The sequence below is a fragment of the Microcaecilia unicolor genome, chromosome 1, assembly GCF_901765095.1.
Source record: "Microcaecilia unicolor chromosome 1, aMicUni1.1, whole genome shotgun sequence".
In the NCBI taxonomy this organism is placed as follows: domain Eukaryota; kingdom Metazoa; phylum Chordata; class Amphibia; order Gymnophiona; family Siphonopidae; genus Microcaecilia; species Microcaecilia unicolor.
Window position 1 is genome coordinate 36,945,836 of NC_044031.1, and position 12,680 is coordinate 36,958,515.

General features: G+C 43.1%; 1 protein-coding gene across 1 annotated transcript in view; it reads left to right on the forward strand.

The window, feature by feature from the left end:
* The window catches only part of ATG9B (autophagy related 9B), a 250,985-nt gene that overhangs the window by 146,264 nt on the left and 92,041 nt on the right, over window positions 1-12,680 (forward strand). Inside the window, exons 12-13 of the mRNA XM_030195602.1 lie at window positions 4,339-4,571; window positions 5,418-5,420. Coding sequence (XP_030051462.1) covers window positions 4,339-4,571; window positions 5,418-5,420 — 236 coding nt within the window. The remainder of the gene's footprint in view (window positions 1-4,338; window positions 4,572-5,417; window positions 5,421-12,680) is intronic.

The window sequence follows — 12,680 nt, forward strand, 5'->3', positions numbered from 1 at the left end:
TGGGGGTAGGGCTGCGTTTTATTTTGTGCCCTCTTTTTTTTGTCGCGACAAATATGGTAACCCTATCTGTTTGATGGGTTGCATGGATGGTCCTTCTGCTTTGTTATGAGAAATACTGGCTGATCAAGGAGCATACCATCCTATATGACAGCTCAGTTTAATGCTGGTTGCAACCCCACAAGTCTCTGGATTCATCTGCTGTGACTAAAGGAAAGACTTTCCTGCAGGACTTGCTAAAATCTGTTGTTTAGCACGGGAGTGCCCTTTGAGAATTTAATGTATCAGCGGTACTAGGTTGTGGTGTAGCCCTGGAAGCAGGCTTTATTAGTCGAAATGCCTTTAAGGACCAGTGGGCGTCAGGTGTTTGGAACTGAGTCAGCACTACATCATCTTCACCAGCTATGTTCTTTCTTTGATATTTTAGGTATAAGTGATAAACATTTTTGTGACTTTTGCAAGTTCTGATATAAATGTTGATATGGTTTTTTTTTAATAATAAAGATGTTAGGTATTTTGGTAGGATGGAGGTGAGAGTGACAAATGACTGAAATATTCTTAAGGTTGAGGACTTGGGACTGCTGTGCGCTGTAGGAGTTCCTCTCTCTCCATTATGTTTGAATAATAGTTTAAATACGTGGGAGTGCTGTAGTCGCCGTTTACCTTTTTCCTTCTTTTTTTATTTGGAAATTTTGAGGAATTTGGTTTGTTTTCCCTCGTTATTTTTCAAAAATCTGAGAAAGGTCAATCTGAACTTACTCCATTTCTATGGTATTGATGCAATAGGCACTTGCAAGGGAGATTTAACTATCCAGGCTCTGTAGTGTAGTTTATATATTGTAGTGCTATGTAGACTGGTGAATGCCAGATCAGCTGCTAAGAAATCCTCAGTGATCCATGATGTCATCCATGAACAGCATCTTGACATCTTAGGAATAAGTGAAACCTGACTAAATGAAAGCGTGGGTTTACCACTGGCTGAACTATGCCCAACAGGTTTAAACATCAACCAAGTCCAGGAAGATGGGGTGGAGGGGTAGCAGTCCTGATTCAGCATACACTCAAATAGCGCAGAATATCCATTCCGCAGCTAAATGAATCAGAATCTCTTTTAATCCAGCTAGAAGAGGAGAAAATAGCTGGCTGTTCATGGTATACTGAATACCGTGTAACAACGCATCATCTGTGCAAGAATTCCTTGATCTGATTACACAAGTGACCCTGAATTACCCTAGGATGGTAATCATGGGAGATTTCAATCTACACATTGAAACCCCAGATACCACCACAGCTGTCTTCCTGGTCATGAGGACAGCACAAGGATTCACACAGGTGATCAATTCTCCAACCCATGAAAGGGGCCATGTACTAGGCTTGGTATTCTACAAAGGGGTTGACATCCCAGAATACCGGGAAAGCAGTATTGAAATAACATCCCTATCATGGACAGACCATGTTTAATTAAGTTTTCCTGAAGTGACCACCTGAAACAAGTGGCACCTCCCAAAGTTTGGAAAGAGATCAGAGACAAGAAAAAGCTGACTGCTGAGAATTTTTTAGAGGTTTTGGACTATCCACATGTGGATGAAAAGACAACTGTCAGAACAGGTTGATGTTTAGAATACACACGTAGCTAAGACCTTAGGGAAAACGGCACCACTATAAGAGGTCTTATGCCCCACTCACAAGTGCTCTTCTTGAGTTTCTCCAGAGCGTCAGACCTTAAGTGCAAAGGACCTAAACTGGGAAGGAGATGCCATAAATCTCACCTGGATGAGGAAAGGCTAAACTGTAGGAAACACATGACAAAGTACTACCAAGCCTTAACAGCAACCAAAAACAATATTTCTCGCAATGTATTGAACAGACTGCCATTCAATCAAGCACCTGTTCAGCATATTAAATAGCCTACTGCAACCCCCACAACAGAACCAGCCTGCCCCATCAAAACTGAACTGCAATGATTTTTGCTGCATACTTTGCCAGCAAAATTAAGTCTCCGGCAGGATTTGCAGGCAGACCCACCCAGTCTCCAGTCAGCTAACCTGTAGTGTACAATTTCACCCCCTCCTGACACAGACATATGGGACTCTTTAACCCAATAACAGAGGAGGGCCTTGACAGAATCCTAAGAGACCTTCAACCAACTACTTGCTCCCTTGCCACTGCTCATCAAAGTAGTGCAGCAGGCAAGCATGAACCTCATAGAAGGCACAACAAAAATTGTGAAACTCCTGTATTTCTAATGGACAACTACCAACGGGATTAAAAAGGGCAGTGATATGTCCTTTGCTAACGAAGAGCAACCTTGACTAGACAAACTTGAAAGTTACTGACCAGTATCTAACATCCCATTTCTAGGAAAACTTATAGAACCAACAGTCTGTGTTCAACTCAGAAATTGGCTAGATCCATGTCAATCTGGATTCAGACCCTGGTTACGGAACAGAAATAGTTCTTGTGTCCCCTACTTGATGATCTTCACAGAAACTGAGGCGGGATTGCTTTGGTGTTAATACTGCTAGATTCTCAGCAGGCTTTTGACACAGTGGATTACAAACGCCTCTCCGTTACGTGTAAGCCACATTGAGCCTACAAATATGTGGGAAAATGTGGGATACAAATAAAAAGTAAATATCGTGCTAGCACAACTGGTAGAAACAGGTATCAGTGGAATAGTACTTGCTTGGTTCAGTTTCCTATCTATCAGACAGGCAAAGACCATACTGTTTGGCAGCATCTCATCGCCACCATGGGCACTGCCTGTGAGGTACCCTCATGGATCCATACTGTCGCCTATTCTGTTAAATATCTACTTCAAGCCACTAGCTGAGCTGATTTGGTTGATGGACAATCATTTCTACATCTACATGGATGATGTCCCATTGAACCTGACTTACCCACAGCCCTGAATAACTGACTACCTGTTAATATCAATTTCCAAACATGGGGCTAAAACAACAAACTTTCCTGACCACAAATAAACGAGCTTCTATGGGTCCCTAGCCACAGTGGGCACATACCTGACATCAAAATCTCTTTTGGGAATCCCTCAAAGCACAAGTCAGGAACCTTGAAATACAGCAAATACAGCTAGATTCAACACTTATTCTGAGGCCCCAAATCCAAGCAACATTCAAGAGCTGCTTTTATCATTTATGACAGCTATGGTGCCTCTCTCCTTACATTGAGAAAGAAAGTCTTGTCTCGGTTGTGCATACCATGATAACACCAAGACTGGATTACTGTAATGCACTCTACGCTGGTCTGTCTACAAAGGGTTGCACCAGTTCCAATTGATTTAGAGTGCTGCAGCAAGACTCATAGAAGGTTGCAAGCGATGTGACCTCATCACACCATTTTTGCAAAAAAACTTCACTGGCCACTAGTATAATACAGGGCTAAATTGTGATCTTCAAGGCCCTCAAAGGAAAAGGCTCGGAGTACTTGAAGAACAGTCTCCACACACCTCCAATGTCACTAAGGTCCTCCCAGGGAGTATTCCTAACCACTGTCTTTCCAAAGGACATGACACAATGTTATGGCCACCAGAGAGAGCCTTCTCAAGGAATAGTCCCCACATTCTGGAATGCACTCACTGAAAGGCTTTGCTTAACACAAGACTATCACTATTTTAGGAAGCAGGTAAAAGCTTGGCGCTTCAAATAGGCCTTGGAAGAAGTAACTAACTTGCTAGTCTCATTCACTCACTCACTCACTCACACACACACGCGCTAAAGAATACTTTTTATTTTTTGGCACTGGGGGCGTATTTGGGGCTGGAGAGTAGGCGTACCTAGTGCTAATCGGTTAGTGCAACTAAACCCCTTTGTGCTAACCGATTAGCATGTGGTTAGCTTTGGAGCTCTTACCACCTAGAAGGGCTTCCACGCTAATGGCCACATGCTAATTGGACAATTAGCACATGGCCATTAATTGATGAAATGGAAAATGTGGCCATTTTAACAGCCGCACTAAAAGTGGCCTCAGCGCATGGAAAACTCATGCACTAGTCATAGCGCAGGTCACTCTTTAGCACAGCTTAGTAAAAGGACCCCTATATGTTTAAAGCCAGTGCAAGGATTGTGTCTGCTTTCCAATCTCAAGAGAAAACTTACTAGGTTCTTCTTTTATTTATTTATTCCCCCCCCCCCCCCCCCCCCCCCAATATTAAGCTTTTGTGACTTTTCAGTAAACTGCTTAGCTTATATTCCCTTATAAGTACAAGTCAGTTTTGAATGATCTAAATAACAGAGCTGGAAAAGTACAGAACTAAATGCTTGTAAACTGCTTTATCTGGACATTTCCATCTCTGACATCTGTCTTTTTCCTCTCTTGCAGCCGGATACCTTGCTGGCAAGTGTGCTTGTCCATCCCATCCTCAGTGCCAGTGGTCTGCCTCGTCGAGACTGGCGCTTCTCCCAACCAACCAGCACAGCCTCTGCTGCTGCCAGTGTCTTGGCCTCCATCTCCACCTCCCAGAATCCTGCACGAGCTCGGTCTCACATAGGGCTCCCAGGGACCTGTGCCGAAAGCCCCATGTACCGGAGTGACAGGACCGTCTTCCAGGAAAGGTCTTTGAACAGCCTTGTTTTTTTGTTATCTAGGAAGGATTGATGTATTGTACAGAATGTGATGCTTATGAGACTTGGTAATGGCTGGGAAATAAGATATGGTGTCATGGCACACCTGCCTTGTTACTACTTAAGTCTGCAGCACTGTAGAACTAAGTAGTATGCACTGATTTCTGGCCTTATATGTATCCACTAGCATCACAATATATACCTTCCTAATATCCTCCTCATTTTGTTCTGCTGTGTTGAAACAGGCAGGCAACACTATATACTTGCACTGGGGGTGGGGGGGTGGGTGGGAAAGGGCTTATAGCTGACTAGCTACACTGAAGGAAGGATCCAACTTTGTGTACCTGCAATGAAGGGAGGTGCCTCACTGTTTCCTGTTATGATGGAACAAGACTATCATGTGTACTTGTATGTATGCTGTGTGGAGAGAGGACCTCCACTCTATGTTTGTGCTGATGGGCCAGGTTCAAATATCCCTTATGTACAGAAGAGAGGAAATGGATACTGGTTCTCAAGACTGAACAAAGATTACATTCTGTGTGTTTTGTCTACCAAAGTTAGCATAGTTTTTCTATGTTTTTATTGCAGCATGTCAGGATACTCCACTCAGCACCAGAGTATTTGCCATCCCAACCTACTGGTGTCTGAATTTGCCTCTGCTGAGATGAGCCTTCATGCTATCTATATGCATGAGGTAAGTGTGAGAGAGCCTCCACCTCCTGTGATAACATGTTATTTACCTGTATTAAGTGAATGTGAGAGAGCCCCTTTCCTGAACTAATGCACTATTATTCCTTAATATCTCTCCAGACCAGCCCAGACATATGGGTACATGAGTAGGTGAGTTCTAAAATCTGTTCCTTGGACAGATGCTGCTGCACTTGTTCAAACAGCCACATTGGATTGATTCCCAGCAGGCAGCAGGACTGGTACTATTGGTGGTGAAGATGGTTTGCGGTTGAGTGCAGTTGAGTGCAGTTGGTTCATTGATGAGATTTCCAACTGATAGAAGACCTGATTTTGGCGGGAACCTCCAACATTTTGTGAGCAGCAGCAGAAGTCTTTGTCATAGCAAGCCTCCAGTTCTGAGCAGGGTAGAAGCGTCGGTGGGTGTCTGTGGGCTCTGTAGGTTGGAGCCTCTAGCTGGACAGGCATTTAGCCTTCAGTGTCTGATTTTGATTCTCAAGGCCTTTTGCTTTAGAAAGGACTGGATGGTGGAGGACCTGCTGGGGTCCCAGGTAGTGCTTCTGCAACCAGTGGAGGACCCAGTGGACCAAGAAGCTGAGGCTTAGTTCGGAAGAAATCCAGAATGACATTGGCGCCACTGGGGCCAGAGAACTCCAGCAACTTGAATGGTCAGCTGTCTGAGACCCAAGCAGATGAAGAGGTGCTTCCTGGGGAGGATGCCACAGTAATATGGATTTTTCATAGGGGCGAGTTATCCTCCTTAATTGCTCAGGTACTCTAACCTCTTAATGTATACAAGGATCAACCTGCAGGAGGCACAAAGTAGGAGGATCCTCTTATAGAAGGCATCAAGAAGCTGGGCCAAGACTTTCTAACTGCATAAGGTAGTCGTGGAGAAAAGGCAGAAGCATTAGATTCATCCCAGATGCTGAACTCAGTCGTAAGGCTGTATCTGTTTCCAATGTTGGAGAGAGACTTTACAGTTCCCAATGGTGGATGTGTTCATATTTTACTAACAAGTTGTGACTCTAGCCCTACAAGCAACAGTCTGTGGATGCTATGTTGCATGAGCTTGTTTCTGCTAGGCAGAGCAGTTGCCCAAGGATGTCAGCAGAAGTTTCTGGAATTGCATGGTTAGAGGTGGGTACAGCCTTTTTGGTAGATACTGTATATGATCTAATACATTTTGACCAAGAGTAGGAGCTTGTTGGTAGTGGTGAGATGATTTTTGTGGCTGTGCTGTTGGGCATTGGTGTGGCCTTTTAGGTCCGATTGAGTAAGGTTCCCTTTTAGGGGAAGCTGCTGTTTGGCGAGGACTTAGAAAAGTTGGTAAAGAGTTTGGGTGGCTGAAAAGTATTTAGACTCCCATAGGGTCACCCCAGGACTGCAAATCATTTCTAAGGGGCTAGGGGCCATTTTTCTGATGCTAGGAGATATCAGGGTATGTGAATGGTTTTTAGTGCAGTAGGTTCTAAGTAAGAGGTCAGACCTTTTGGAGTAGCTGCAAGGGAGCTTGAGATCCAGGAACTGGAAGCTCAGGAATACCCGAGGTATGCAGTGAAGGTTTCAAGGTCCGTGTTCCAGTCCCTTCAGCAGAACTGTTAAGATAGTTTTACCAGAGGTGGATCCAAATAATCTGACCAGTGGGTTCTTCAGGTCATTTGAGAAGGATATGCTTTGGAATTTGTTCATCCACTGCACAATATTTTCATGGAATCGTCTTGCAGGTCCCTGCTGAAGGTGAAGGCGGTCAAGTCTGCGCTGGAAAGGTTATTTCTGCTGAATGTAGTTATCCTGGTTCATCTGGGGCAAAAGGGAACAAGTAGATACTCAATTTTATTTTGTGGCTCCCAAGAAAGGTGGTTATTCTGGCCTGTTTTGGACCTCAAGCAAGTAAACAGGACCCTAATAATCCCAAGGTTCTAAATGGAGAGCTTGCATTCAATGATAGTAGAGGCATAGTAAGGAGAGTTCCTTATCAGGCTTATTATCTAAAGAGAAGGGTGCCCATCTTTCGACACAAATCGGGAGATGGGCGTCGTCCTTCCAGGGTCGCCCAAATTGGCATAATTGAAAGCCGATTTGGGTGTCCTCAACTGCTTTCCGTCGAGGGGACGACCAAAGTTCATGGGGTCGTGTCGGAAGCGTAGCGAAGGTGGGGACTGGGGCATGCCTAACACATGGGCATCCTCGACAATAATGGAAAAAAGAAGGGCGTCCCTGATGAGCACTTGGCGACATTACCTGGTCCATTTTTTGTTACAACCAAGCCACAAAAAGGTACCCAAACTGACCAGATGACCACAGGAGAGAATTGGGGATGACCTCCCCTTACGCCCCCAGTGGTCACCAACACCCTCCCACCCTAAAAAACACTTTAAAAATATTTTGTGCCAGCCTCTATGCCAGCCTCAAATGTCATACTCCGGTCCATCACAACAGTATGCAGGTCCCTGGAGCAGTTTTAGTGGGTGCAGTGCACTTCAGGCAGGCGGACCCAGGCGGGACTGGGGCATGCCTAACACATGGGCCCTTTGAATTTATGGGCACTTCATATATTTGCTCTTGACCTTGTTTGGACTTTACTGACTTCCTTCCTTATTTATATCTTAGTATTGTTTTGGATGCTCTTTTTATGTGTGTTTTCAGGGCAGGTTCTATGATGGTATTATGTCCTGTGGGGTCATCTGCTGCCCCCCCCCCCCCCCCATTTGAAAGTGCATTCGATCAAACGTCAAGTCTCTTTTTGGGTGGAGCATGATCTTGTTCCACTGCAGGAGATTTGTAGTGTGTACATTTAATCATCGTTACACTCATTTGTGCATTGTTACAGGCTACCAAGAAGCAATCTTTGGGAATAGAGCTTTGTCGGCAGGCTTGTCTGAACCCCTCGCTCAGTAGTCTAAGATTTGGTAGTTCCCATTCATCTGGACTGGTCTGGAGGGACATTAAGGAAGGAGAAATTAAGTCTTAACCTGTTAATTTTCACCCTTTAGTTCCTCCAGACCAGCCCAGATCCCACCCATATGGTCTGCAAAGATAAACAACAATGAAGCATGAGGCTAATCCATCTCACCAGCTGGGAGGGGATGTGTCTGGTTCCTGTAGTCTGTAGTTTATTGTTAGTTTAGATTGATTCTTAATTGGTTTGCTCCCTGTTTATGGGGAAATGTTTCACCTTTTGCTTTATCGAAAACTTGATTATCTATTGGCTGCCCAGGATACTTGATATCATTGAGTCAGAAGTTCTCAGTCTCCATCTGCTGGCAAGAGAGTATATACCCACATGTCTGGAGGGACTAAAGGAAAGATGACTGTGAGAGATCCCCATCTCATGTGCTAACATGCTATCTAAATGAGTGAGAGAGTTCTTGTCCTTAGCATACTATCTGTATGCATGAACTGAAGGTGAGAGTGCTTCTCCCTGTTGTAATATTCTGTCTACGTGTATGAGGTATGTATGAGAGCGACCCTTTTTCCTGTACTAACATACTATCTACATATATGAAGTGAGAATGAGAGAGCCTCCCCCTGTATTAACATGTTCTCTATAGGTATGAGGTGAATCTAAAAGAACCCCTTCCCTGAAATAATGTGTTGTTTACATGTATGAGGTGGGCATAAGAGTCTCTCCCCTGTAGTAACATGCTCTCTGCATGTTTGATTTAGGCTGGAAGAGTCCTTCCCCTGAACTAATATACCGTCTACTTGCATATTTATGTGTATTGGTATTTGAAATACTGCTTTATCTGGCGCACAGGTCAGAGTTGTTTACAGTTACAAGTGCAAAAGGTAAAAAGGAACTATATTTTAAACAGGCAGAAACTTCAATTACGCTATAGGAGAAGAAAAAAGAGAACCAAGTAACATCTAATAGCAGAGATAGAGACCGAGCAGGATGAAACAGAATCCTCCCTATATCTCAGGGACATAGGTCAGCCCCAAATGGTAACTGAAAATAACAAGCCTTAAGAGCAAATCTAAATTTCTTAAAAGTTAGTACAGCACATATGTGCAGAGGAAGATCATTCCAGAGGGATGGAGCCTAAAAGAAAAAGGCACTATGCCTAGTGAACTCAAGATGACCATGAGATGAAAAGTGGGGAATAAGATAATGTTCATTGAGGGACCATTTTACGCCCAATGCGCGTCAGTTTGGAGTTACTGCCCAGCTACTACGTGACCCATGCGATAATTTCATTTTTGACACGCGTCCGCAACACACACCTAAAAATAATTTTTATGTTCTGGCGCGCAGCAAAAATCGGGCGGTAACTCTGATTTGATGCTCGTAGGCGATTACCGCACGGTTAACGTGAGAGACCTTGCTGCTAAGTGAATGGCTGGCGGTAAGGTCTGAGACCCAAAATGGATGCGTGCCAATTTGGCAAAAATTTTAAAAAGGCATTTTTTACAGGCACCTGAAAATGGATCTGCACGCACCAACACTAGCGTAGGCAGTGTTAATGTTGCCAAATAATGGGGTCTCATGCAGAGCTTTAAATACAAGGATTAAAGAGATCAGAAGTCAGTATAAATAGAATAACATTGGAGAGATGTGATCATAGTAGCAAGCTGGAAATAGAAGGTGAGCAGTAGTCTGAGGTCTTTTCAAATTTATTTGGGACATATCTGCATAAACAGCATTACTGCAAGGCGAGATACGAAAAGAAAATGAAGTAACATATATAGGGGGAAGCATCATCAAAATAACTACAGATGGCACATAATTGAAACCTTTTGTGATGACTGAAGAACCCTGAGATTTAAAGGAAAACTCATAGTTGATTGTTACACTTAAATATCTAAATGAATCCACAGTCGTTACTGGCAACTTAAACAGAATAGGTATAACAGAAGGGTGAAAGGAGCAGCCTGTAATCCAACAGTCAGTTGTCTTCTCTGGGTTGAGTAAGCCAGCTAGACGACGACTCCAAACAGTGTTGCAAAACAGTCACGTCTGAGTTGTTGAAGGTAGTGAGAAAGAGTAATAAAATGTTATTTGCATAGTAGTGAGCGATTATACCAAAGTCCTGGATAATAGTGGCTAAGGGATTGAGAAAAACATTCACCAATAATGAAGGTAATATAGAACCCAGAGGAATTCAGGGGTTGAACTGAAGATGTATCAAGAAATGTCATTTCTGCAAAAGAAGGTGAACCAGGTAAGCACCTGTCCTGTTGTACCAGTCTCAACCAGTCTTGCTAATGGGAGAGAATGGTTCACAAGAGCTACTTGCCCATTATCCAGCATCGCATGAATTTCATTCAAGAGTGATGCAAGGACAGTTTCCATGCTGTGGCCTTCCTGAAAACCAGACTGTTGGATGAAGTGCTAACATCTTTTCTACTGTGAAAAGGCCATCTTTCTGTCAGCGTAGAAAGAAAGCATAAATTAGACACTGGCTGATAATGTGAGACAACAGTCAGGACCATATAAGCCTTCTTCAAAACTGGGCAAACTATAGCTTTTTTTCTAAGCAGAAGGGAAAATTCCAGAAAAGAAACCCTTGATTAATTATGAGAAGCGCCAAAGAAAGAAGATCATGAATGGGCAAAGTACGATATGAGGATGTGTTGGATCTAATGGGCAGGCAATCTTTCTCATTGAAGCAAGTATACCAGTTAAAGAGGTCAGTGGTATTATTTAAAAGGTAAACCATGACTGCAAAGGTACTGAAGCAAAAACTGCTCTGTAAGGTGACCTCTGTGGAAGAAGAGTGTGTTTTATTTATTATTACATTTGTACCCCGCGCTTTCCCACAAATGGCAGGCTCAATGTGGCTTACATCTTAACAATATAAAGAATAACAAAGTCGTAAGGAATTAAGCGTTAGGAGGTAAGTGTAAGGAAGATGGAAAGGAATAGATAAGGGATAGTAGTAGGATATAGGAGACATGGTCAGTGTATAAACAGTCGTCGGTAAGAATCATGTGGGCAGGCTTTAGTTATGTTGAATCATTAGGGTAGGCTTTCTTGAAGAGATGGGTCTTCAATGCTTTTCTGAAGGGCAAAAGGCCGTTGATTGTTCGGATGGATCTTGGTAGCGCATTCCAAAACTGGCTACCCAAAAAGGAAAAATTGGATGCTAAGAAGGACTTGTACTTAATACCTTTACAGTTGGGAAGGTGTAGATTAAGGTAAGTACGGGAAGACGTCGAACTGTTTCTGGTTGGGAGGTCGATGAGGTCATTCATGTAAGTGGGGGCTTCTCCGTGTAATGTCTTGTAAATCATTGTGCCAGAGAGAAAGTGTGGGGCAGAAGAGGAAGGGGCAACAGAGGAAAAAGAAGGCCCTGTCAGTAAAATGGCAGGTGCTAGTGAATCAATCTAAGCAAAAAATAATGTGTCAAATCCTTAAAAGGGGGCATGATTCAGTGAGTGTGAAAAATTCCCCTTCCTATACTAGTATGCTATCTTTATGCATGAGGTGAAGATGAGAAAGCTCCTCCCCTGTTCTAACATGCTGTCCATATGTATGAGATGTGTGTAAGAGAGTCCCTCTCTTTAGTAACATACTACCTACATTTATGAGGTGAGCCTGAGAGCTCCTCTTAATGTACAATCTACATGTATAATGAGAATGAGAGAACCTCCCTGTATTAATGTGCTGTCTACGTGTATGAGATGGCATGAGCTAGAACATACTCCCCATACTGACATACTTGTATGAGGCCAGAGGCCCAGGACTTTGTGTATTTCTTGCTGTTAATAGGTGTGCCAGCAAATGTATATTCCAGCTTTGCATGTCAAAATACATATAAACACTTCACTTATGTCGTGTTCAGCTAGATTCACTACCGTAGTTGATATATTCTGAAAATGGGAGGAAAAAGCCTAAGATAATGCAGGACATTTATATATCAGTATTCAAACAAATGATCCTGCTGCATCAATCATTGGCATAAAAAGCAGATTGACACTTTATGCTTTAATATTCACAAAACAAGTTATTTGATTCGATTAAAAAAAAGCCACTTAACTGAAATACAGCATATCAAACACCCCGATGCTGGTCACCGTTTCGCAGGACCATTCCACTTCTTCAGGAGGAGAAAAAAAGATTCTTTTGTGCTTGTCCTGCTTACTAATCTCAACTGAAGCAGCGGAATGGTCCTGCGAAACGGTGACCAGCATCGGGGTGCTTGATATGCTGCATTTCAGTTAAGTTACTCTTGAAATAGGGTGAGGTTTTTTTATGCCAACTGATGCAGCAGGATCATTTGTTTAAATACTGATATAAATGTTCTGCATTATCTGAGGCTGTTTCCTCTCCCATTTTCAGAATATATCAACTACGTAGTGAGTCTAGCTGAACATGACATAAATGAAGTGTTTATATGTAGCCCAGCTTTGCATGTACCGTATTTTTCGGACTATAAGATGCACTTTTTTCCCCCAAAATTTGGGAGG